Source organism: Formica exsecta, unplaced genomic scaffold, assembly GCF_003651465.1.
Source record: "Formica exsecta isolate Colony F162 unplaced genomic scaffold, ASM365146v1 scaffold228, whole genome shotgun sequence".
In the NCBI taxonomy this organism is placed as follows: Eukaryota; Metazoa; Arthropoda; class Insecta; order Hymenoptera; family Formicidae; genus Formica; species Formica exsecta.
Window position 1 is genome coordinate 154,762 of NW_021849573.1, and position 25,201 is coordinate 179,962.

Sequence of the window (25,201 nt, forward strand, 5' to 3'; positions counted from 1 at the left end):
TAAATTGAGATGGCAAATTTGTAATCCAGGCTATCGTTGCAATCAAGAACAATCGACAATTTCGCTGGTAATCCGGATTACTTGAGATATACTTGCAGTTGTCGAACTTCAGTTTAAATCCCACATATTCCAGGTTTTATTATATTATATATTTATTATATAATTATTCTAAATCAGTCCTTTCATCTTGGTTAGCGCGGCTAGTCTCGAAAATAATTCCAAAAGGAATTATGCAAATTCGTGAAAGGAATTACTTTAAACCAGGCAATTATTCAAGGTCACATACGTGACTAACGTATAGACATACACACTGTTGACGGTATTTCTAATCTGAGCGACAACCCGTTGTATTTTTACACACAATATTCATTTACACGTAGTCCTACTAAATCACGAGTACATTAACGTATGTACAAATCACGTGGGCTCTCACATGCGGCTCTTATCACGACGGTTAGGTGGCTTCAGTACAAAGCATTGAGCAGGCATTGCTCGTCGCCCCAGTCCAGCTGGCAAGAGCTCTCGGTCTCGTGGACTCAGCTGAGCTGATAGTACTCGGGCGCGAAATCATTCGCCAGATTGCTCAGGAAGTTAAAGTCGGACGAGCTGTTACTGTTGTCAGCGGACGGTGGCGGCGGTGCCGCCGTCGCAGCCGAATGCACCGGATCGCCGTAGAAATTGCCGTAATTGCTGTAGGATTCGTTGTTACTGTCGGTCTGCCCAGTGCTCCCGGGTGGCGTGATAACCGCCGCGGTGGCGGCCGCGATCGCCGTCGCGGTCGTCGTCATACCGGGTGCCGGGAACGGATCGGGGGATGAAACGTAGCTGTTAGGGATGTTGGACGCCTCCCCTCCCTGATGAACGTGCAGCTGACCGGTCTGCTCGTAATACGCGCCCGGATGACACTTGCTGCCGCTTGGCCGATAGTCGCCCGAACTGGGATGCATTGGCGGTTGATGAGTGACGTAGCCCTCGGCAGTATGTTGCTGCGGATGCTGCTGTTGCTGCTGGATGTCGTTGAAATAGCCGTGCTGACCGGGCACGACGGCGTGGCCGTGCGTCGCCAGATTCTCGCCAGTCCCGCCATGATAACTGCCGCTGGTCGAGTAACCCGAGTAATTCCCGGGTGTCATGTAGCCATCGTTTGTGCCTTGCTCGTTCTGCGTCGCCGAGTATCCCTGACCAGTGCCGTAGGCGTTGGCGGCGCTCTGCATACCTCGGTGATAAGCGTGATAGGGCGGCCCGGCTTGCGGATACCCATTGTATTCCCCGGTGCTGCCGTACTGCAGCTGCTGCTGATGAAACTGCTGCATGTTGGCGGCGCCGTACATCGATCTCGATGTCGCGCCCGTTGTCGTTCGGGCGTGATGCGCCATTCTCGAGCCCACCGACTGGTTCTGCCTGACGTACAGAGAGTTCACCTCACCGGGATAAGAGATCCTTGGTTGCTGATACGCGTCCCGGGAGCAGTAACTATTCTGCGATTGTGTCTGTTGCGTCGCTGTAGGTATGTTCTGCCTGTTGGTGGGCAGGCCGTTCCGATAATCGACAGCCGGCGTCGACTGATAGACACCCTGCTGCTGGAAGTGCGCCTGCTGATTGCCTGAGATGCCTCGACTGCCGTGAGGCGACATCGTGCCTGGATTTGCGGAGGCATGCAATATTGGCGCCGGCAACGCGGTCGTGGAGGACGGTGAGCTACGCGGTCTCTGCATGTAGGCCGCGTGAGTCGTCTGCTGGATACCAAGGGGGCTGCCTTGCTGAAGCTGGACGGAGACGGGGGTGCCGGGTGTCGAGGAGGGCGTCAGACTTCTCGTGGAATTCTGACCGGGTAGAACCGGCGTGCTGACCGTCGAGTCCGGCATGGCCAGTAATACGCCGTTACTGTTAACCGAGCACATGTCCTTCCCGCTGGCCGATGGCGATTTCTTGCTCACCGATATCTGCTGTTGCTGCTGCTGCTTCGCGGTGTTCGGACTCTTATGATCGCTCTCGACTTTCACTCTCACCTCGCCCGACAATTTTTTCGTCACGCTCGGTGATGTCACTTCGCTCCCATCCTGCGACCTCGAATCGTCGTCCACCATCATCTTCTCAAATGAGCTAGACACGCTGTTGGTACTGCCGACGCTACTGGCACCATTGCTATTCGTGTTGAAACCAGTATTACTGTTATTATTGTTATTGTTATTAGTCGCGCCAGGTGTGTTGTTGTTGTTGCTGCTTCTTCGGCCAGAAGAACCTAGATCGGTAACGTCGCCGGTAAGAGTACTACCGACATCGCTTACACCCGAAATATCACAGTTATGACAGCTCTTCTTCTCGTCGTTATCAGGAGATAACATTTTGTCGCCTTTAGATTTCTCCATGCCATCCGATGTGGAACCGTCCTTCTCGTCGCCATCTTCTTTGCTGAGTGTCTGCCGTTTGTGTTTCATTCGTCGATTTTGAAACCAAACCTTCACCTGTTACAATGATAATGATGTTTATTTAATTAATTACTTTTTACATCCAAAAAAATAAATAACTAAAATTATATAGATAATTATACAAGAGAGAGATAAAAGAAAAACGCTTTACAATCTTTTAAAAGTTGAAAAAACATGAAAAAAACTACATGAAAATATTTTAAATATAGATATAATATATCTCAAATTAGAATGAATGATATAATGGATAATTTGTTTTTTATAGCATTGCTTGATTTTATCTGTTACCTGTCTCTCTGTAAGATCCAGTGATGCTGCGATCTCTATCCTTCGCGGTCGACAAAGATATTTGTTGAAATGAAACTCTTTTTCCAGCTCGAGAAGTTGGGTATTCGTGTAGGCCGTTCGCAATCTTCTTGGCAAGCCATTCTCTGTAAAATAAAAAAAAATCCACTACTCTCACAATCGACGTAATTATATTAAATTTAGAATAATATAACGCACACATTTTCTCAAGTACAGAATCAATTCAGTAACTGATTTATTCCCGTATTTCAGACAAAATATTGCATGTTTAAATATTTTACAAACCGTAAACATGTTTACGGAAGAAAAGCATATTGTATAAACGATTTATTTTAATATTTTACATCTTGTAACATGTTGAAGCTTTTACGTTCCGATATTCGTGTCGCCTTTACCGTAACGATGCTCTCTTTTTGTCTCTTACATGAAGTAAATGGTATTCTAATTAATGATCATTTAAGCAACCTAAGCGCACTATAGAGAGAGAAAGAGAGAGGGAGATAGGGAGCGAAGGTGGTTGCGACATGACATCCTTAACAATGCATAAGCGAAGATTCCCGCGCGGCGAAAAGGCCTATTCTTGTTCCGGCGAGTTACTGGGCTCCTTAGAAACTTTTGGGCAAGTTTCCCACCCAACGCTATTCCATGTCGATACGAAACACCTCCTAATTGTTATCGGACAAGAAACTTGTTCCGCGATAACAAGAGGAATGCCACGCGGGATCGGGAAGATGCGAAAGCGCAGGCGGTGGAGAGAGAAAGAGAGAGGTGATGCAAGGAAGGACCCGCGGCTTATATGTATATTCGGGGGCAGATCCGATCTAGAAAGTAGCGACCAAGTATCTCACGGTCTTTTGTCGAGGTATGTGACGTAAGAGTAATTTCTACCCAACTGCCGTAAACAATTATTAATAGCCGCCTATCGTAATTACGAGAATTCGCCGCACGCCCCGGAGGAGTAATATTTCAATCAAACTTGATGGCTCTCCGCTGGCTTGCGTTGTTTACAAGACGTGTCTTGACAAATTCTCTAGGAACAATGTATACTTTAGCATGGATCTTTGGAAAAACCTCGTATACTCCTCATCTATCTAAATAGTTTGAACTGTTTGATATTCTATGATCTAAGAACGTAAGAGGAAGACCTTAAGCGGACATTCAAAGAAAAAGCTATTTCACGCCAATATTTTATTCCATCGGTCACTGGCCATCTGGATTTCGAGAGTTTTTTTTCTTTCTTTTTTATCAAGGATCACAAGGGTGTTACACTTTTTTACGCGTCGCCGTATCGCGAGAGAAGAAAAAAAAACCGATACGCCGTGACGCAGTTTGGGCAAAGGGAGACAGCGAAGGGAAAGGAGGGAGGTGGTTCGTTTCGTAGGGCCGAGATGCTAAACTACCCCATAGCGTGCGAGCGGATGTGGGGTGCCTGAGGGGTGGTTCGACAGTAGGATGAGTCGTCAGGGGTTAAAGGAGAAAGAGAAAGAGAATGATTGAACGAAATAGAGAGAAAGAGACGTAAAGAAGACGAAAGGTAAAAAGAGGAGGATGTAGTGACTGAAAAAGGTTGGAGGGGATACGTGATAGAGATGGTTAGAATGAGATGGAAGAATGGGAGAAAGAAAGAAAGAGAGAGAGCGAGAAGGGTGGGAGAGAGAGGATACTCACAGGGACGAGGGAGAAGGGTGTAGACTGAAGATGTAGTAAGCTTTGAACCTAGCAAATCCTGCACGTGGAGTTTCCACAGGGTGAGGGCGACGGTGGCGAGATGAAAGTATCGCATGATTGACGTGGGCCTCATCAGCATTTCGGTCTTGCGATTGGTTGGACGAAACTGTCGATCAAACTCCACTCCACGCCCTGTATCTGTTCAATCGTTCCAGGAGTTTAATTCAATCCGACGATGAATGCAGAGCAATATTGGGGTGGCAAATAACTATCCGATATATATTAAATATTTAAAGTATTTTTAGAGAAAAGCAGCTTTTATAAAATACCAGTTATCTCGCTGGTGGTAATCAAATATTGCTCGCTCGTGTTTGTGAATAAAATAACGTTACAATATCATTATTTCTTGCTAATCTAAATTAGTGACAGACATTTCTGCTTTGTAACGGAAACTTTTTCTGAGACCGGACGCGAAAATGTGTCGGCGTTACTAGCGAGCTTCTCGTTCTTGCGAGACGATGTAGCGGATGACGAACTGTCAAGGCGAAGTCAAAATGAAGAGCACGACCTGACAGGATCGTGTGTGCGAGGTGAGAACGATAGAGTACGAAAATAGAATTTGTATTTTCGTATATCACGCTGTTAGAAAGCTTCGTCTACTTGGTCTCATCCGGTTGAGAGATTGCTACTATAAAAGAATTTTATAAAAAGAATTATTAAAAATCTTTTAATGTGCATAAATTCAATTTAAAAAGACATAGATAGCAGTTTAAAATAGCGTTTAGATGAATAAATATATATAATACTATCATTAATATCAATATTATTAAATGCAGATTTTTCTGTAATGTGTATTAACATATTTAAAAATTAATATCTTGAATTCTATCTAAAAGAGTTAATTCTATACTTGAAACATTGTGTGTATATATATAAAATTAATTAATCGATTACAAAATAGAAAATCGCAGAACGATAATAATTAATAATAGTTCAAAATTTATTCTATTTCTTAAATAATTTTTAATTTATATAGCCAGAATCTTATTTCATTATTTTCATAATAAGCAATTTGCTTTTATTGACGATAAAATTGCCAATTTTATTAGCAATAAGAAAGTGACAAAATAGTGAAGAAGCAATAATGTGTAAAAGCGACATTAAAATAACGGGTTTGTTATAATGTAATAGTTTGTCAATTGTCGATGGAGCAGATGCTGATGTCCGTGACAAACCTGACAGCCGTCGCTTCGCGGGTTCTCGTAGATGTACAGAAGGCAAGTACGAGTTTACATTCGACAATGTATCCTTTTAATGAAACATAACTTAATGAGTGATCTTTCAAATATGCGATGCTTTTTCGTTACTTCTTTAAGAATACGTGTTAATTTAAATGTGCAAACTTTTTATCAAACGAAACTTAAATCAACATACGAAATACGCAACATACGCTTTATTGTGAATGGGACAGTGATTATAAGAAATCTGATAGAATATGGAAACTGAGTTGAAAGCAATGATTTATTCAGAGTATACATTTTATTAAGATTTTCTATCTGTCATTTTGCATTTTATTTTTTTTATATGTGATACGCGCGTGTGTGGTGTATTTCTACATAATATTTTCATTTTATTCTAAGAGTTAAATATTATTCATTATTAATATGTTTGATATAAATGGGAACATTATAGGCATTTTCGTGAAAGGTTACATAAGTTTCAATATAATATTTTCGGTTTTATGCTTCTCCTTGACATTAATTTGAAGATATCGATACACAGCGATAAAGCTAACGATAATATTGTTTGTCGTAAGAAATTATACGCAATATAAAATTCTGTCTATTGGAAATGTAATACCTCATATTCATGATGCATGCTCTGACTTTCACAGATATTTTGCGTCAAAACTTTTGGTCATACAAAACGATAATTAAAGAAAATAGGAGCAGAAGCGATCATCACGCAAACCATTGTTCAGTTCCGATCCGTTCATCTATGTCCCTTCCATTCTTTGCTATATTGGAATGTTTAGACGAACAGCTGGTGAAACTCTCATGCTCTCCGCTTTCTTAATTTTTGTATTATCCCGCTGCACACACACACACACACACACACACACACACACACACACACACACACACACACACACACACACACACACACACACACACACACACACTTACGATTAATTCGCAGATATTATCGTCAAACGGTAACGAGCAATAAAGAAACGATGTCTTAGAGAAACATGGCCGTTGAAGACGGCCGTGGAAAAAGTGCATCTTCAATGTCCAGAAGTAGTTTACACGCGACACTGAGTCGTCCGGATCATGGATTTCCCTCCCGCCTTCGATGCGCTCTCGTTTTCTCTAGACTGGACCAGGTCGTTTATAGACAGGTGGGAAGGGTCACATGACGGGCGTCTCTGTAATTTGTCTTTTGTTTCCCCCCCGAGTGTACGCCTGGAGGAAGAAAACTTGCGAGAGGAAGAACAAAGGGCGGAAAGAACCAGCACTTTGAACGGCGAGGAGAAGAGAACGATTACCCCTCTTCGTTTCGTCCTCAGCTTCTTCCTCTCTTCTCTCCATCTCGTCCCTTTAACCATCCTTTTATCTCTCTCTCTCTCTCTCTCTCTCTCTCTTTCTCTCTCTCTCTCTCATTCTGCTTCTCGTTCTTTTAATATCGAGAGAAACCTGCGGCGGCGGCGTCAGCGGTGTAAACGTATGAAAAATGAGTGACGAGAATTTGAAACAAACGAGAAGACAGCCGGTTCTATATCCGCGCTTTGACGTGTCCGAAACAGGTAGACGGCGGGTCAGTGAGGAAGGTTACTGTGATCGATAACTTTTTGATCGTTTCGGACTCCTTCGGGCGTTTTTTCACCGCGCATCGAACGTTACAAATCTGAGGATTCTGGGAAACAATCTACTTTAAAATACAGCAATCTCAATATCTTATTAAAAATGATATCAAGCCTTATGTGCTTGTAAGCCTCGCAAGTTTTTGAATAAAACAAATCAAATTTTACACATAACTTTCTTAAAATAACTCGATATTTACAAATGAATTGAAGAAATAAAATTTCCGTTTTGCGAATTTGATTAAATGAATATTGAAAGCGGTAGTAATAAAAATTTACGTCAGAATATTCTGTGCTTGTTTGAAGCGACGGAAGAATTATTCATCGCGTAAGAATAAAGTAGGTATTTAATGCACCATCGGGTAATTTGTGGGATAAGCGAGGGGGAGAGAGGACTCGAAAACGTGGAATCGGCATAAACTGTGGCTCATTACAGATTTACAGCAAGACGTAGTACGGACTCGGGCGCAAGGTGAGGAGGGGGGAAGGGGGGCAACGAACAAAACTAAACGCACCGGGAACCAGAATGAAGGGAGTCGAAGTGGAATGGCTGGCAGGAAGGGCTCTCTCGGCAGCTTTGGTTTTGGTGGGTTGTCGGGGGTTGCGGCCTCTGCGCTGGATACGAGCTATAATCAATTAACAGTGAGCAAAACAAGAACCGCGGCCGACCACACGGCCGCAAAATATTTCGTACCTTCCTTGTTCCAGTTTGGCTGGAACCCCCATCGTTTCGTTCAAGTGGCTATCTCGCTTGCTGATAGGGCTATTGTCCAAAGGAATTGATTCTTGTACCGCGACGATTTAGGACATTGATACTACCACAATTTGAGGTATTGATATTTGAATTCGAAATTCGTATTCATCAACGTGATGACATAACGAGACAAAATATTTGGTTGCTTTGACTCATGACCGTATGTTTGTATCTGTTCGACTCAGTTCTTGTCTGGCATAATAGCACTCGAGATATTAGCATAACTTTTTATATAGTCATCTTGTTGTAATGACGGTAAAAGAGAGGAGTCGCCGAGCTAGCTGGCATTGTAGAGCAGACAAGAAGAAAAGGCGACCGGTGCGGGAGGAAGGGAAGGGGGAAAGGAGAGGAAGAATAAAAAAGGATAGAAATACAAGAACGGAAGAACGGGATGATGGTAGGAAAAAGATATAAAAGCGGCACGAAGATTTGCGTGTTCGAAAAAAGTTGCTGGCAACACCGCGAGCCGTCGCTGTGCGCTGGCTTGGTGGTGCTGCTGCTGCTGATGCCGAAGACACGGCAACGTCGGTGCTCCGCACCGACCGCGGCGGCCATGTTGCGGCCGTGCACAGGTTCGCCAACCTGTGATTATGGTGGGCGCGACGGCAAGCGGCCCTTCGTGCAAGAAAATTGGACGTAGGGATCTCTCCCGCGGTGAAAGAAAGGCAAGACGCACGTATATGCGTGGTTCAGACTGGCTGAATATACGTCAGAAGGCGTGCCGATGCAACCTGCAATCATCGGGCTGGTGCGACCGGTGGTGCACACACTCCAACTTCTTCGTGCACGATCGACGCACGAACGAGCGGCGGGTTTCGCCGCTCACCGTTGATTCGCGATAAAAGATTATGTTACAAAGGTGCGAGGCCTGGCGTTCAAAAATTGATGCTCGCAAAAGTTGCAGTAGCATGAGTCGTAATTGGAGGGATACAATCTTTGATTAATGATATCTTTATCTGATGGCACTCTCTATAGTTGTTATTTCATAATAAAGTGACTCGCGCGCGACACTTCGTGACAACCATCATTGTTCGCCTTGGAAGCCCGACGTCGATTAGACATGATCCAGTATACCCGGTATACTATTTATGACAATTTTGTAAAATATTTATTTCGTGAATATATATTTGTAAGATGTATGGAGAGAAAGAGAACGTCTTGTTTTTAATTGTAACAAATATCTGTTTAGCGTGTGCTTAACTGTGATACAAATCTCAGTAATCATGCAATAAGATATATAAGTGCGATTGTCTAACACAACCAAGCCAACTAGTATTTTACTTCGCGGTTCGCGATTGGTTAGGGTTAATTCCGCAATTATATTCGCGCATATATTCCTAGACTATGTTGTACAACTCGCGTTTAGCATTTTGCTATGTGTGATTTTTCCTATATAATTACTAATCTCACATGCAATTTAAATATCGGGTTATATAACGAAGGAAACCGATCTCCAACGTGTATATCTTCATTATCTTAACTCGCGGATTGAATATCAATGTCCAAGTGCATGATTTGTAGTGTCGTTAATATATGAAGCATATTATGCTTAGTTTTATAGATATTTTAAATGTTCCGAGGACAGATAGTAATATCTGAAAAGAAATCAAAGTGAACGTTTGCTAAGAAAGTATTTTATGCAATGAACGCGACAGACTGATTATAAGTTGAGCGCAACTCCTGATACGATATGCGTCGCGAAAAAATGATCATGTTACAAATCTTTATAACTGTAATATCGTATCGGAAAGAGAACGGCTGCAAAAGAGAGCAGTGATACTCAAAGCTTAGGGCGAAACGGGAGTGGTCTCCAGGGGAAGGGATGAAAAGCCATCTTTCCATTAGACGCGAGATTGATTTTGTGAGCGCACCTTTTCGTAAGGAGATGTCGATGTGCCCCGACGTTCGAACACTAATGTGATTAAAATAATCCAGCGATGATTAAAATACATAACGGTTCCTGATTTTCCCGGATCAATTACCTCCGGTTCTTCACCACGTGGCAAATTGAGGATAAAAATAAATCGGGACTGTACATACGTGCGCATGATACTCTGTTAAACTAGCAAGGATATTAAGATTCTTAGGAAGTGTATGCGATAGGAGGGCGCATGCGTAAATGGAGAAAATTATAAAATAAAACATTAATATTTTAGTTTTGTCCTCGTAAATATTTGTAGACACTTTTATCGCTTTCAGCGAGTGATCTCTTTCTCTCTCTCTCTCTCTCTCTCTCTCTCTCTCTTACCGAGGAGCGAATTCGAAACTAATTTCACAACAATTTGCGCGCGCGTGGAACGTGGAATCCTTCAACAATTTTTTGAATTATGGTTCGAGTTGAGAGATTCTCATTACATCCTCCATTCGCGTTACGGCCGCCTTTTTCCGAGCTCTTCCCGGAGCTTCTTGTCCCGGAGCAAGCTTCTTGTCTGCCGCCGTACGTCTCCGAACCCCTCCGCCTCCTCTGGGGACCGAGAAGTCGCGCAGCCGGATAAAAAGTTTATTTTAATCTTTACAAATTTTAAATCCTTCGCGGCTTACCCCAACGTCCACGTAAACCGTCGCGACAGAAAACAAGAGAGCTGGTCCCTCTACTTCTTTCATCTTCCGCAACCTTCTCCCGCCCCTCCCCCTCCGCCCCTTCCTCCCCGCTTGCTTCGTAAATCTCGTATCTCCTTGATATTCTGACCGAATACTTGGAAAAAATTTCCTCGTTACGTGACAACGGCAATTCCACGCGATGCCATGTTTTTCATGTCCCACTTTGTCTTTGTTTAATGTTCGCTTTAATTATTGTACATTATTACAGTTTTGTATAAATAATGTACTTTTCTTTATTTCGATCATTGAACGTTATCGAAAAATGCTTATTACATATTTAATCGCCAACTCATCGATAGAATCATAAGGTATATCCTATATATCCTTTATACTCGAGCATTTAATTATAGATATAGGTCTAAGGAGTTGTATACATATGGAGGAACATAAAACCGTAAGTTTTTTACGTACCGTCGATGATAATGTGTACTTCCATTCGGATCAATACTCACCGTAATGATCATTATTACTAGAATTTAAATATGAATTTTTTTTATACGATATTATGTGTATTTATTTCCGCGTATTTTAATGTAACGATTGATAACTTGCTGGTAAATTAATTTTGTATATTCAATATATATCTATAAGTATATTGATTATGTAATTATATTATTACATCAATACAAATATATTACGCAACGACATTATACCATCGGCTAACGTTGGCGACGTATTTCGTGCGTGGTCGCGTTCGAGAGAGAGTGAAGAATCGTACGCGATGTGTTTCAACGGATCAATATCGCAGTAATTAGGCGTCTGTCAGCTGGCTCGACTCACGTCTGAAAAGAGGAGCATGGTCGATAACTGCGAGCAATTTGTGCACACCGTTTTCTTTTCCAAGTTCCTGCGTATCGTACTTATAAATGTGTTTGGCTATATCATCTATTAACTATAGTGTCACATATTACTGTCGTTTTCCATAAATAAATGAGCTATATAAGCACCAATGTAATTTTCGAATTCATTTTAGAATTAGGTTTTATTTAAATAATTCCAAATTTCATCATCAACATTCTCTTTTCTCGATATAAGAAATCAAATAAATGCGTTTTATTGAGATTGTATTGAGTGGTGAAAGGATGAAAAAGAGAAGAGATTAAATAGTATTTTCAATAATGCGCAGTATATTAAGTAGCTCGATACTATGAAAGATACGTATGTATTTTTTACGAATAAAAATTATGTGTAATGCGTAAGTCGTCGAAATTCTGCTTTTACCTCCCGCGTATATGACAGCAAAACAAAGCCGAGAGCATACGCTTCATTAATCGCGTTACAATGAGTTATTGCGCTTGACGTAACGAATGAACAGAAATCTTGCCGATTATTTGAATTAGCCGAGGAAAACATCTACCGAAAGGGAAGTTTGGTTCTAAGCATGCATCAGGCCATTCGCGCGGCCAATAGGAAGTGACGTTTATACGCAGCCGGCAATAAATTAACTAATATTACGAGTTACCTTTAATTAGTCTCGACCCAGCGGCACCGCGAGGTTTCCTTTTCTGATTTTTTTTCCTCGCTTTACCACGACGAGCGGATTATTAATTACACGAATTTCTTAAGAACGTTCGTTATACCGGTTACGCCGGGCATTTCAGGTAATTACAAAATCACGTGATTGACTTACAGCGAAACGCCAAAAGAACCGTTTCGAAAGCAGTTTTAATTATCAATTTCCGCTGAACGTGACGATTAATTAATCGGCAAAAGAGAGAAGTAACTATCATCTCACAATCAGAATGAGAACGCATCAGGTAACGATGTGCGCGCGATTCTTCTTGATTCACTATATTTTTCTTTTTTTTTTTGTTCTCCATATATTTTTTACGAAACCGTAAATAAAGCACAAAATATCCAAATCGCGAAAGAAACTTCTATTTAAAATTATTATTGACTATATCTAGAGTTTATAACGTTTGTTAGATTATTTATGGGATATATTATTTCCAAGTGTCTCTCGTGTTGCGCGCACCTAAAGTCGCATCAGAAAGTAGTAAGCGGCACTTGTTCGTCGAAATTACGGCGCTGATCGTAAGTCCTAAAACGTGCCCGGCATCTTAAGGTATGGAAGAGAAAGAGAAAGAGCGCCTCGTCTCGAAGATATAAAAGGTGCGAACGGAAAAAGAAAGCGGGAAAGGGGTGGAAAAGGGATTCCGTGGTTGCAGTTAAATAAAACTGACAAAAATTGGCCCCGGAGGGCACGAAGGGTCCGGAGAGCTTTTGGGAGGGAGGACGATGGGGATAGAGGGAGGGAACGGATACGTGGAGAATACTCAGACGGGCGCCATGTGTATAATAATGTTAAAGAATGTTAAACGCGGGAGGGTTCAGGGATCCGTGCCGCATACATTAGTTGTTAACAATGCTATAAAGGACACTCTCGCCCCGTGTCTTACCCTTCATCACGGGAACGGGGTACAGGTCTTCTCTAGCGCGACCAGATTTACGAGCGCTCCTTTCCGTGCGATTCTTACGTAACGCGCTTCGGTAACATGGCAAATAGCAGCGTGTGGTATTTGTGTTGGAGTAGATCTCGACACGCGTAAGGATTTAGCAGCAACAATGCATTGTAATTTAAGCGTAAAAAATCGTCGGCAAAAAATCATGAATTTTATCGCACGTTCAATAGATGAGTAATTGTTACCTCATACATATGTTACATATGTTACATATGTATATCGAATCGAGTAAAAATATTAAGCTTAAAAGATATTATATATTTCTTTTCTGTATTTTAAATACGTTCGACTTTTGAAAGAGATTACTCTTTAGTGATAATGGCGCGCTAATGTAGTCTGAACTCTAGAGTTCTAAAGTCCAGTACGTCCTAAGCAACCCCGCGTGTAATAATTTACCACCCGTGTCGACTCGTGCACGCGGTCAACCCTCGTGATAATTGTTTAAACCGACCACTGGCCACCCCTTTAGTCTGACTCGAACACCAGCCTGAGACCTATTCGCTCCTACGAGCTTCGTGTACTTTCTATAGGGCGTACAGAGCAACTTTATTACGATTGAATTACGGTTGTAAATCTATTACATTAGTAAAGTAAATTTTAATTTCTTTCTTAAAAGAAAATTATAATTTATCGGCGAATTCAATTTAAAATTCGAAAAATATATAGACACATACATACATACATACACGCACGCACATACACTGTACAAAGATACCATAGAGACAATATTATCTGCAATATAATTTAAAGATTTGTAAAAAAAGAATTGTATTAAATCTGTTTGGGTAACTTTATCAAACTTTGGTCGAGGGAGAAACGCCGAGAACGAAAAGTTATCTCTCAGGATTGATCAATGGAATTTCTAATTCTGCTCCACCAGCGTACTTTATTCAGCGTTTTCTTGAAATGAAAGGTATTTTATATAAATACAACAAAACTCGAGATGCGTTTATTTCAGTACGGTATATCGAGAGATCCTCCACATTGCTTTTCAATATACAAATATGAAAATAAAATTTGACATAGGATTGTGCATTCCATGATATTCTCTAAAATAATATGAATGCTTGAACGAGAGACGAAAATAGATGAGGAAATATGAAATGAAGCTCCAAAATAAGTAGCGCGAGAAACGAAAGCACCACAATGGATAGGGTTTGGATGGTCTCCAAGAGATATAGCGACGGCGGAAAACGCAACGACAAGTGGAAGAGAGCAGGAGCGGGAAAAGGGGGGAGTGGGAAGGATAAAGAGCCCGAACACTCGGTCGAGTAAAACGAATCCAAAAGAGGAAGACTGGAAGAGCGAGAGTGCGATAGCGAGCAAATAATAGGGAAATGATTTGCTCCTTGTTAGATAAAGGCCCTACGAGGGGACTCGCGAAAAGAAATATTGCTCCCAATGAAAGGAAGTGGGCTACAGGAGGCGATAGGAGGGAGAGAGGGGAGGGGGGAGTGCTGCGGGAGTACGAGGGGATGGATCCATTCACTTGTAACTGCTCCTCCGCCGGTCGTGTCGGGTCATCCATACGCGAGTTCTGTTCGATTGAGTTAAATAGTACGGACGAGCTTGTCGCGTAATCGACCACACATTTCCGGCTTTCCCTCCGGGATTTCCTTATTCTTGTTGCTTTTGTAATATATAAATCGCGTTTTGCCAGTGTGATATAGATATTATACGTATCACATTATTTATCATGTATAAATATTTTTAATTATAATTCTTTTTAGATTCGCGTGTTGATTGCTCTCGCTATTAGTATCATTTATCAATAGTATTTTATTAGAAAATAAATTTCTTTATTTCTTTATTTAAATTATTTTATTAGAAAATAAAAAAATTAAACTAATCTGATAAACGGATCGAAAGTACAATATTTTGTTTAGTCACTTTCATCACTTTGAAATCATCTGCTGTCCCCCACAGCCTATTACAGTTCAAAATCCAATCATCAATTTTATCCTAAAGTATCTTTTCGTGCGAGCGATCAATAAAAGACGGCGCACTCTCATCAATTTCTGATATTAACTTTTTCTACAATTAAATATTATAATAAAATACAGACTAATATGCGTTGTACAAAAAGTCGATATAATAAGGATTAATTATTCAACAAATAAAGCTGCTAAATATTTTTACCACAGTAAGAATTTTCTACATATGTTTTTGAAATCCAGATGATGCGTTTTGATTGCTTCAAATAGCTACATTCCTTCGTGTGCCAATGATCGAACTACGATTTATCGAGATTCGCGATTCTACGGAGCAAATTCTCGGCTCGAGAACAAGGTGTTATTCGAGCGGTGTAAAGAGATTATGGTGGAGGCGCGATTCTGGGAATGAGTCGACGCGTTCAAAGCGAACGAAGAGGGTGAAGGCTGGCACTCGCGCTCTGCGCTCGGGGGATGATGACGCCCGTGAAGGACGGCGCGAGGATGTGTTGGTAGGGTATGCATGGCGGCGGAGAGTCCAGTAGCGATCATCAATCAGAAAGGCAGTCAGCCGTCCGTCAGTCGGCCGGCTGGTCAGCCACGTCCAGCGTTGTACAGAGTTTCGCGCGGGAGGTTTCCTACGAATTCGCGAGTCATGCTTGGACTGTCATCCTGACAATCGATTGAAGCTGAGCACTAACATCCAATTCTCCGGAATTGTTCTTTCCATTATCTTGCCAAGTCTGAGGATTCTATTCGGCCTTTCCGCGCTGCGGATACAGCTGTACGGCCCAAAAATGCAGACGTACTCATTTATTAATAGCAAAATAAGATTGCAACACATCTTGGCTCGAATAATCTGTCTCGAATCATTTGATGTGTAGGAACAAAGGCAAGTTGAAGCATTTTGTTAGGTATAGACTTCTAATCCATCTAATTAACACCAAACTTGATAATACCAGAAAATTACATGTAAAATTATATAACAATAAGAAAATAAAAATATACAGAAAGAAAAATTTTCTGACACAATATCTGTCATATATTATAATAAGTAATATGTAATATTAAATAATTAGTTGTGATGGAAAAAATTTCATATCGAATATGCAACAACAGCAACGATTGCGACAGCAAGATTTCTTTTCTTCGTGTAATAGAAATATATGATAAGAAACATAAAGAAAATTTGAGAAATGGCGATCATTCGATTCGCGATTTACTCACATTTTTATATCGAGATCAATAGAACTATGTAAGAAAGTATACATTATAATTTTATGTCTTTTTCTTTCTTTTCAAGAAAAAATTAACCTTTTTCAAAAGTCTTGGTCACCCTAAGGATTTTTATTCTTCATACAACGCCCTCGTATATAGTCATCCGAAATGATGGGAGTTGGGAATATTTATTGGTAATTGTGCGAGTTGATAATAAACTTTCTACTTTATTTTCTCTCTCTCTCTCTCTTTTATTGTCAATGTTTGATGTAGCATGACTTTTTATTGGCATCCTGACATTTTATAAACAGAGTGGCACGGGTTGGATTTTCCCGTCGCGACCGGATCCGACTCGACGACGGGGATTTGAAAATCTTTCAGCGCGATATTGGCCTGGCCTGGCTAGCTAATTACTCCAGACAGCTCCACTCCCTTCCGACGATTCCCCCTCCGTCTTTCTTCCCTATTCACTCTATTTCTCCTGTTCTCTCTTTCCGTTAGACCTACAGCGTCCACCCTAGCGTAACCGTGCGTTGTCTTCGCGAAAGAAAAGACGATAGGGTAGGGTGAGCTCTCCATTGCTCTCGGGGCTAATGTACCCTAAAGTACTTAGTCCACGATGGTTGTAAACGTCCGCGTGATTGCCGCAAAGTTAATTTTAAATCTGTGTTAATGCGATATTTACTTGAGAAACGGTGAAATTTTTAGCAAAAAGAATTTCGAATCTAAATCCGAGTCTAAAGCGATTCGTAATCAAATTTAATGCAATTCTTCGTATTAACAAGAGTGTGAAAGCGCCGGGTATTCACGAAGTAATTTTCGGGATACAATGGTTGCGGTTTTTTTTTTCCTTTTGACGATTAAAAAATCCTAGATTCGCTGCGAGACACACGATTTGTTTCTCTCGCGATGAATAGCGTAACCCGTTGTTGATAACTTAACGCGCTCCGTTGTTGAAATTGCTAAATTATAGATTAAGGTCCGATGATTCAGAGAAGAGTTTACTCATCCGAAGAGGATGCAATTCTCCGTCGTTAAAACGAATAGAAAAGACGTGTCATACCACCGCTGTGGTCCTACCGTCTCTTGTGTCTCGCAAAACGGTGCTTCCTTGTGTCAATGTCCTGATGTTACGTCCGATGGCCACTCAAAGAAACGTCAGAATGGCTTTTGAAAGCGTACCCACTCCAACAGTAAGAGACGGAGAAAGAGAGAGAGCGGCACTTTGATCACCGAATGACTCGCGACTTTGCATTATGAAGCTAAACTGTCGGCGAAGAAGAAATGTAAGCTTTTGCTCCTGTAGAGTTGAAAACTTTTTATCGCTCTGTGAGGCCCATTACAGGCAACAGGTTTTGGTTGATCCACTCCAGGAAGAAGAGGGGGGTTAACAGGTAGGAAGGAAGCACGGAGTGTTTTCTAAATTACTTTGTACGCGATTATATATACGTGCATAAAATTAAAATAATAATATTAGATATTCATATTTTTATCATAGTCCCAATTTCTCACATTTTGAAATAAAATAAAACTAATAAAATATTTATTTGTTTTTTTTTTTTTTTTTTAATTTTATAAGTTGATTAATCGTTTAGAAAGTACAGTGAAATCCAAGTGGACCGCGGCAAATCTTCGAGAAATATGACAGGTAGCATTGAAGACAGTACATTACGTGTTATGAAACGTTAAAATCGTTGCGCGAACTTGTTGATCCCTCTTTTTCTAGCAAAAGAAGGTCCTTACGTTGGCGAAACTCCAATCAGACGTGAAGCGTGCCAAGCGAATGGTCGAAATAATCCATCGCTTTCTCTCAGCAAGATTACGTGATACTCGATAAATGTTAATAGTAATCGTCGCGGTTACTAGAAAGTAGGCGTCTTGAAGATATCCTCGCTCAAGATCGCGTCGCTATCCCCGATCGCTCTTTTCCACCGCTTTATCCTTAATCGCTCTTTCAACCGCCCACCATCCCCGTCTGGCGCGGTCGCGATTCACCCTCGCGACTCGACGTAGCCAGGCGGATGGTTCCGACCGGGAAAAATAATGCATTAGAAATTCAGATGACCGAGAGAGGAGGTCGCGGCGCGATTTATCAAATAAAAGCGGTAGTACAGTCAAATACCCGTCCATGTCGTCAGTGGAAGCGACAGTTCATTTTTAATATAAAGCACGGACGCGCGCGGGGGGTGAGATCTCTTCCGGGATGGTAGTGACAAAAAGAATATGGCAACTACCCCGGATCACGTATCTCCAGATCTACGAATTCGCGATAGGAAGTATCTAATGGCTTGCGAAAGTTACGGCTGTAGATAATTTATCATGATTGCGATATAGTTTATTTATACTGCCTAAGAGATATCAGGCTAAAACACTAAAGAAACTATTTCTTGTCGACACACGCAAATATTTTATATAGATTATTATATACATATATATAATATATATATATATATATATATATATTATTATATAGAATTTTTCCAGAATTATATTAAAATTCAAAGATGGAGCGTAGTGCAGATAGATAAATAGATAATAATTTTTGATTCCAATTGTCACGTGGAGTTCGTGACTTGTCGACGTCTCCATCCATCATTGCTCTCATCATCTGTTAACCATCCCTCTCTTCCACCGCTCAAGTGCCTTTCAGATTTTCATTCGCATCTCGGAATCGTGGAACCTGCTATTATTTAAACCATTTATAAACAGTCTCGTAATTTATTAGACTGCGAAGTAAATTTATCTGTGCTTGTATGTAAAACACACAAAATTTTAGAACATTTTATTTCCAAATATTTAATAAAAATTTCTATATATTTCGCTCAAATAAATACATTCATATATATATAAATATACACTGGAGATAAAGATTACGAAGCAGAAACGCGAGGATTGTTTAGAAAAAATATAGATATCACTCAAACCAGAGAAACTTAGTGAAAGCTGACTTCACTTCCAATTAAAGTGTTTAAAAAAATACGAGTTAGAATTATTTTCCGCACTGTTGTACGTCGAGCTTGACGTACAATTAAAATTATCCTTGACTTGCTACCGTGCTTAAATAAGAAGTAAGTGTTTCTTTTTACGATCGTTTATGGTTAACCCATCGGCATATGTTATCGCGTTCTTTCTGCAAATTTTTACACCTACTTTCCTTTTACGAGTGTAGAAGAACAGATATAGGAATCCCCACAACGCGTCTTTTATTCCCCGCTAGAAAGGGGAAGATACGAGAAGTATGGCGAGAGATGTCTATCTGACGATATCGTCGCCATTCCGGAGAGCATCAACTTGGAACATTTGCATAAAATTATTATCGCCGTGGAAAATCGCGACTGTTTCACTTTCTTTATAGAGCGTCATACAAGTATCCCTGATTCGCTCGTATCATGTTTCTGATCATATATTAACGCATATATATTTATTACGGTTTTATTAATGTTAATAATGGATAGATTATTTTTATTTATCTCTGTCGTGCATGTTGTGCCGGGGGAATGTGTTAGTAGCATATATAAGAATTTCTCTTTTCGCCCCCGAAAATCAGATACGCGCATACGATCTATTTCGATACAATCCTGCCACAGGAACGAGAGAGAAAGATAAAAAGAAGGAGAGAAAAAGAAAGAGAGAGAGAGCATAGCGGTACGAACCCCACGCTTTTATAGCGGTCCATTTGGCGTAACAACGAGCGTGGAAACTTCTTTTAGTGTCGGGCTACAGATTCCGGGACCAAATATGCGTACGATTATGGGATCTCCGATTATCAATTTGTTATAGCGTGTTTATTATTTGATCTCTCTCGGCGAACGAGCGAACCACTCGCGTTTCGCCGCTCTGAAACCCCCTGCAGCTGCAAAGTGTCGTACTCGTAGTCGGTTTTGGAGGATAATCTAGAATATTTTATGCAGTGTTATTCCTCCAGATGTTTGCGCCAACGAGCTGGGAAAACACTGTACGAACTGTGAAAGAGAACTACGCGTTTCTTCCTCTCCATAATTCGTTTTGCCAAGTCCAGACAAGCACCGTGTCGAATATTTATAGTCATTTCGTGCCTCTATTAACCGCCGCTAACACTGCTTTAATAATGACGATTATGTAATATATGTATGCACATATTTGAAAATATTTGACGCAATGCATAAGTTCTAGACATCATCACGTTTCCTTTAATCTGTGACAAATTCATTGACAAAAGACGATTTCATAGTAAAAGATTGATGAGACTGCTATTGCACAATGATTTGATAATCATTATGTTATTATAATAATGCGCTTTTTTATATCAGTATGAATAAATGTATCAACGTGATAACATATTATAAATATTTAACAATGGCAATTAATAATCAGATTTTTTCGCAATATTTCCAAGTGATGTGAGATCACATTATAGATTAATCATTTATATCGACGGGTATTGGAAAGGTTTTTTTTTCAGCGTACCTTATCGTACATTGAATTCGTTTTCACGGATATCGTCGCCTTAAGACTCTCTTTCTTTCCACGAATAACCGCGGCGACAGCGGGCTGCGGAGTATCATAGTAGCTGGGATTTTCTAGGAGAGTTATCTCTAATTCAGCGAGGATTTACTCGCCAATGAATCTTTAAATTAGATGCTCCGTTCTTTTCGTACTGCGCTCTTCTCCGGAGGGTAAAGTCCCGCTCGCTCAATCACCTATATCATGGAATCGCCGAGTATAGTCAATTCCTTCCACCCTTCTTTCGTTATCGAGCCTTTACGCCATCCCCCTCAGCTTCGCTCCGCTTACCGCTTATATTTGTGTCTTGCCGTAGGCTTTCGTCTGAAGAAACTCTTCGCCTTTATATGTATAACCGTCTTATTTTCAACTCCGTCCATATGGAGTCTAAAGCTACGTGATAATTTTATTCGGCGAATTTGCAAGAGCGTCAAGAGAAACTATTAGCGGCATCAAGTATCACCGCTATATTAATTAATGGCGGAAACGTAGCCCGAGACAGTAGTTTAGTAAGAAGCAGTTCGGCCACGAAAATGGCCGTCCCGCAGGAGGGTGTAAGACGGAGGATATAGCGGAAGATAGCGACGAGAGAGGAGATGATGATAATCCAGCTTCTAGCCTAGTCCTATCCCGAGGGATGCAGGGATTAATTGACACATCGGCGTCTTAGAGGAGTCTGCTGGGCTGACGCCTCCGCTTTGGCATCCAGCGACGTGACTGATGAGACGCCTGGAACAAGGCGTCGGGAAAAACACTCGTAGATTCGTGGCTTTTTTGTAGAAAAGGTATCCAGCAAGAATTACCGACGAAGCATGGAAGCATCGGTGTCGCGCCTCTTCTCCTGGCAAATAACTCAACTAATCAGACCTCGTCCTCGTTCATCGTCCCATCCGCGGCTTCCCCGAACTAAAACATCTCAGCTGGAGGGCACGTAGATGTAACAGATTGAAATTTAATACGCGCAGTATGGTGACACATACGGAAAGACGAGATGTTACTTAAGGTTTCGTAGGACACATACCGTTCTCATGGCGAAGGAGATAACGCCGTCTTGTGCAGAAATTCATTTTAGTATGAATTTGACAGTTAAAATCGTAATAACGGGGATAATGAGTTTAATATTCCAGTTGGCTATAATTTATTAGAATTTACGAATGCCAGCTTGGAACAAAGAAGAAAGGATTTCAGCAAAATAACATAAGTTAAAAACCACATTATATAAATCTGAGATAGAAAATTTTCGTAATTATATTTTGCAATATTGCATTTAATAGCAAATATTGCATTGTAATAGTATTTCCAAGAGATGCAACTATTTAAATCGCCCTCTCATATATTTTTAAATAATCAGATTTAAGTTTTGATAGACGCAATTTTTTTTCGTTCACTTCCATCGCGCCAAGAATATAATTATAAAGAGGTACGATAGGCTCGCAAATCACAAAGAGATGACCGGGGCAGCCCACGATAAGGGATAACACGGTAGTTGAAAGCAAAGAGCCGACGTGTACGAGGCGTCGGTGGCGGCACCCCATGTGAGTTATGGCCGTCCCGACGCTCTCTCCCGCTAGTCCAGGGCTCAATTTACAGATGATTCCGCGTGTTACCGCCTGGCCAGCGGCTGGTTAACCTCCGTGCCAAACACTTAATCTTCCGACGTGTCCTGCGGACGGTCCGACCGCGTTTTCGAGCTGGTGCAACGTTAAATCGCCGTTGTAGACGCGAGATCAACGTGAGAAAGAAAGAGAAACGGGGATAGATAAATGGACCAAGACGTAGGATTACCGGACGTTTGGCGGGTTCTAGTGGCCCATAAAGTTAACCCTTCAGATCGTGTAACATCATATATACATACAAGTTGATGACGCGCGGAGTGTTATACAATTTTCACGTGTAAAATTAATGCGCTCTAAAAACATATTTTCCATGCGTTCAGTTTATTTCGTTGCGTTTATTATACATGGAAAAAAAGGCGAGTTATATCTACTGGAAGCTTCGCTACAGTTATCTTCGCTACGTTGAGTCGGAAAAATATTTGCGGGCACTCGTTTTCCAACAACTTGTTGGCTATTGCAGGGCTATCGAGGACCGATAAATTTGTACCGCGAAACTCTCCACAGATTCATTGGCCCTCGATAGCCTCGCGATAACCAACACAAATTATTGGAGAAACGAGAGAATGCTAGTAGATATCTCTCTGACTTAACGTAGCGAAGGTAATTCGCAGAACTTGTATTGTGCAAAATCTCAGTAAATTTTTATGTGTACAAAGAGCGCGATAATAAAATACGTACTTCTTACTATACATTAATTTTGTACGTAAATTGTCTAATATATTATATAATACGAGCACACAGAGACATATACAATATAAACGAAACGTACAAATTATGAAATGCAGTTTTGCCAGCTGCATTTCAGTCGGGAACTCTGAATGCCGTTATTCGAGGAAGAGACAATATATCACAATTTGCTCTCCAATATTTGCAAATGTCCGGAAATGTGTGGTTTTAGCCTATTATGCATTCCAGATGTGCACCACCGGTAGTAGGAAAGGAGTGGCTTGGAACTGTCATTAGCCGTCGGATAGTAGGCACCCCGTGGCGAACCACAATGTAGCGGCGAGAAGCCAATAGACTCCTAATGCTGTAAACGGCGCACCGAATCCTAACAGCCACCGTTAATTGACTTTCATGTTTGTCATTCTATATCTGTGACACATTTCTAATCGCGTCCACCATAGATCTCGATAAAAATGATGCGTAAATAACGGTTAGTTTTCCACAAAATTTTATGTTAATACAATTTTCTGTTAATATAATTTTAATTATCAATCAGCTTAGTCGCTAATTAATTAATGTTTTATTTTTCTTTCACAGATAAAGATTTAAAATTATATAAGAGATATTTTATATATAGATTTCAATTATTGATTATTAATAACAGACTTAATTTGTATTGTATATTTTTTGATAAGGATATAATATATTGTAATAATTAATAAACGCTTTATTTCATTCAGCGCTTTGATTCAAAGATATATTTTTTTATTTTTATTATATGCAAATATTAATTTCTCGTGACTTTGAAAATCTTTCTTGTCTGTACTTAGGTGATGGTTGAGACGAGACGAAACGACATTTCTTCGATAAGAGACTTACCCTGCTGATTACTTTTCCTAGTGGTTTTCTTCTCCTTCATCCAAGGATATTCAGGAACATTGACACCCGAGGGGTCAGCGACACTGTGGGGATCCATCATGGTATGATATGCGGGATGATGAGCGCCAGGACTGATGGATCCACCGGTCCCCGGTGAGTGTTGTAGGCTGCTGTCCCCGGCTAATTGCGGCAACGCTGTCATGAATTCGGCCATGGAGGGCTGGCTGTTGATAAAGCCAGTTTCGGCGGATCCGCATGTCGGGTCCATGGCTGGATGATGGGTCCCGTGCGGGGGCAGCCCGGCTGGGGTACTCGCCCCCGCGGCCACTGTGGCCAGCCAGAAGCCGCCCCCTCCGTCGTTCGCCAGGACGGGTGTCGTCGGCCTCGTCTTCACGGTCGAGAGCTCTTTGCTTACGTGGACCAAATTCTGAAGGTGATTGCCGAGATGCAGATTGCTGGAGTTGGACAACTGCGATTGGCGTAAATCTTCTTCGAGGTGTACCAACGCTTGTTGCTTACTACGCATAAGACGCACCTACAATTGCAGTTTGCTTCGATCTTCTGAGATGACAAACGCGAAATAACCAGGGAACAACTTATTGCTAATTGCAGATAAATTCTTTTCAGTACGATCTCTTACGGATCTTGAAGAACACACTATTCACCGAAATTCGCTCGAGAAATGTTTCACTGTTTAATTTTTGTCTATTTTTTTTAGCATATACTGTGCGTTTATGTTAAAACGTCGCGTAATTATAGCAACTGCAGAAATTTGTTTAGACGAGAAGGCAAAAATGAGCATGAATTTGATTATAATATAGCTTATTATCTTTTCTCTTTCGTATATAATTAATTAGTGCATATACGATACCAAATTCTACTCATCCTCTATTCCAACGACACAGAACCGATCACTTTTCTGTTTCATGCATTTCCTTCTTCAGCATCGCTCTTTCTTAATCGGAACACTTTATTATTACTTACTTGTTATAGCTCAAACGTGATTTATGCACATTGATTGGCGAACCAAATACCAATTGTTTACCGCATATTCACTGCACACTATAGTACTCACCACAGTACATTATCGTAAATTATATATCCGTGCTCATCTCCGAACTATCTGAAATAACTCGATTTGCGTGACATTAAACTCGGTAGCAACGGGAAGCGGATTCTCGGACGACACGGACATGACACTGCATACTCGCGATCGACATATGGCAGATCATAGATCCGCAGTCTCGATGATGGAAACAAGCAGGACACAGATCACCACTGTCACACGTAGTCGCGACGACGTTTGATCGATAGTCCGACCGATCG

At 41.0% G+C, this 25,201-nt stretch overlaps 1 protein-coding gene across 1 annotated transcript; it reads right to left on the reverse strand.

Annotated features, from left to right (window-relative positions):
• Window positions 1-536: 536 nt before the first annotated feature.
• On the reverse strand, window positions 537-24,445 carry LOC115235582 (homeotic protein proboscipedia). The gene is made up of 3 exons (XM_029807477.1): window positions 23,876-24,445; window positions 2,718-2,860; window positions 537-2,465 (listed from the first exon to the last, which is right to left on the reverse strand). The coding sequence occupies exons 1-3, from the start codon at window positions 24,399-24,401 to the stop codon at window positions 537-539; spliced, it is 2,598 nt and encodes an 865-aa protein (XP_029663337.1). The 5' UTR covers window positions 24,402-24,445.
• Between the last annotated feature and the right edge of the window lie 756 nt (window positions 24,446-25,201).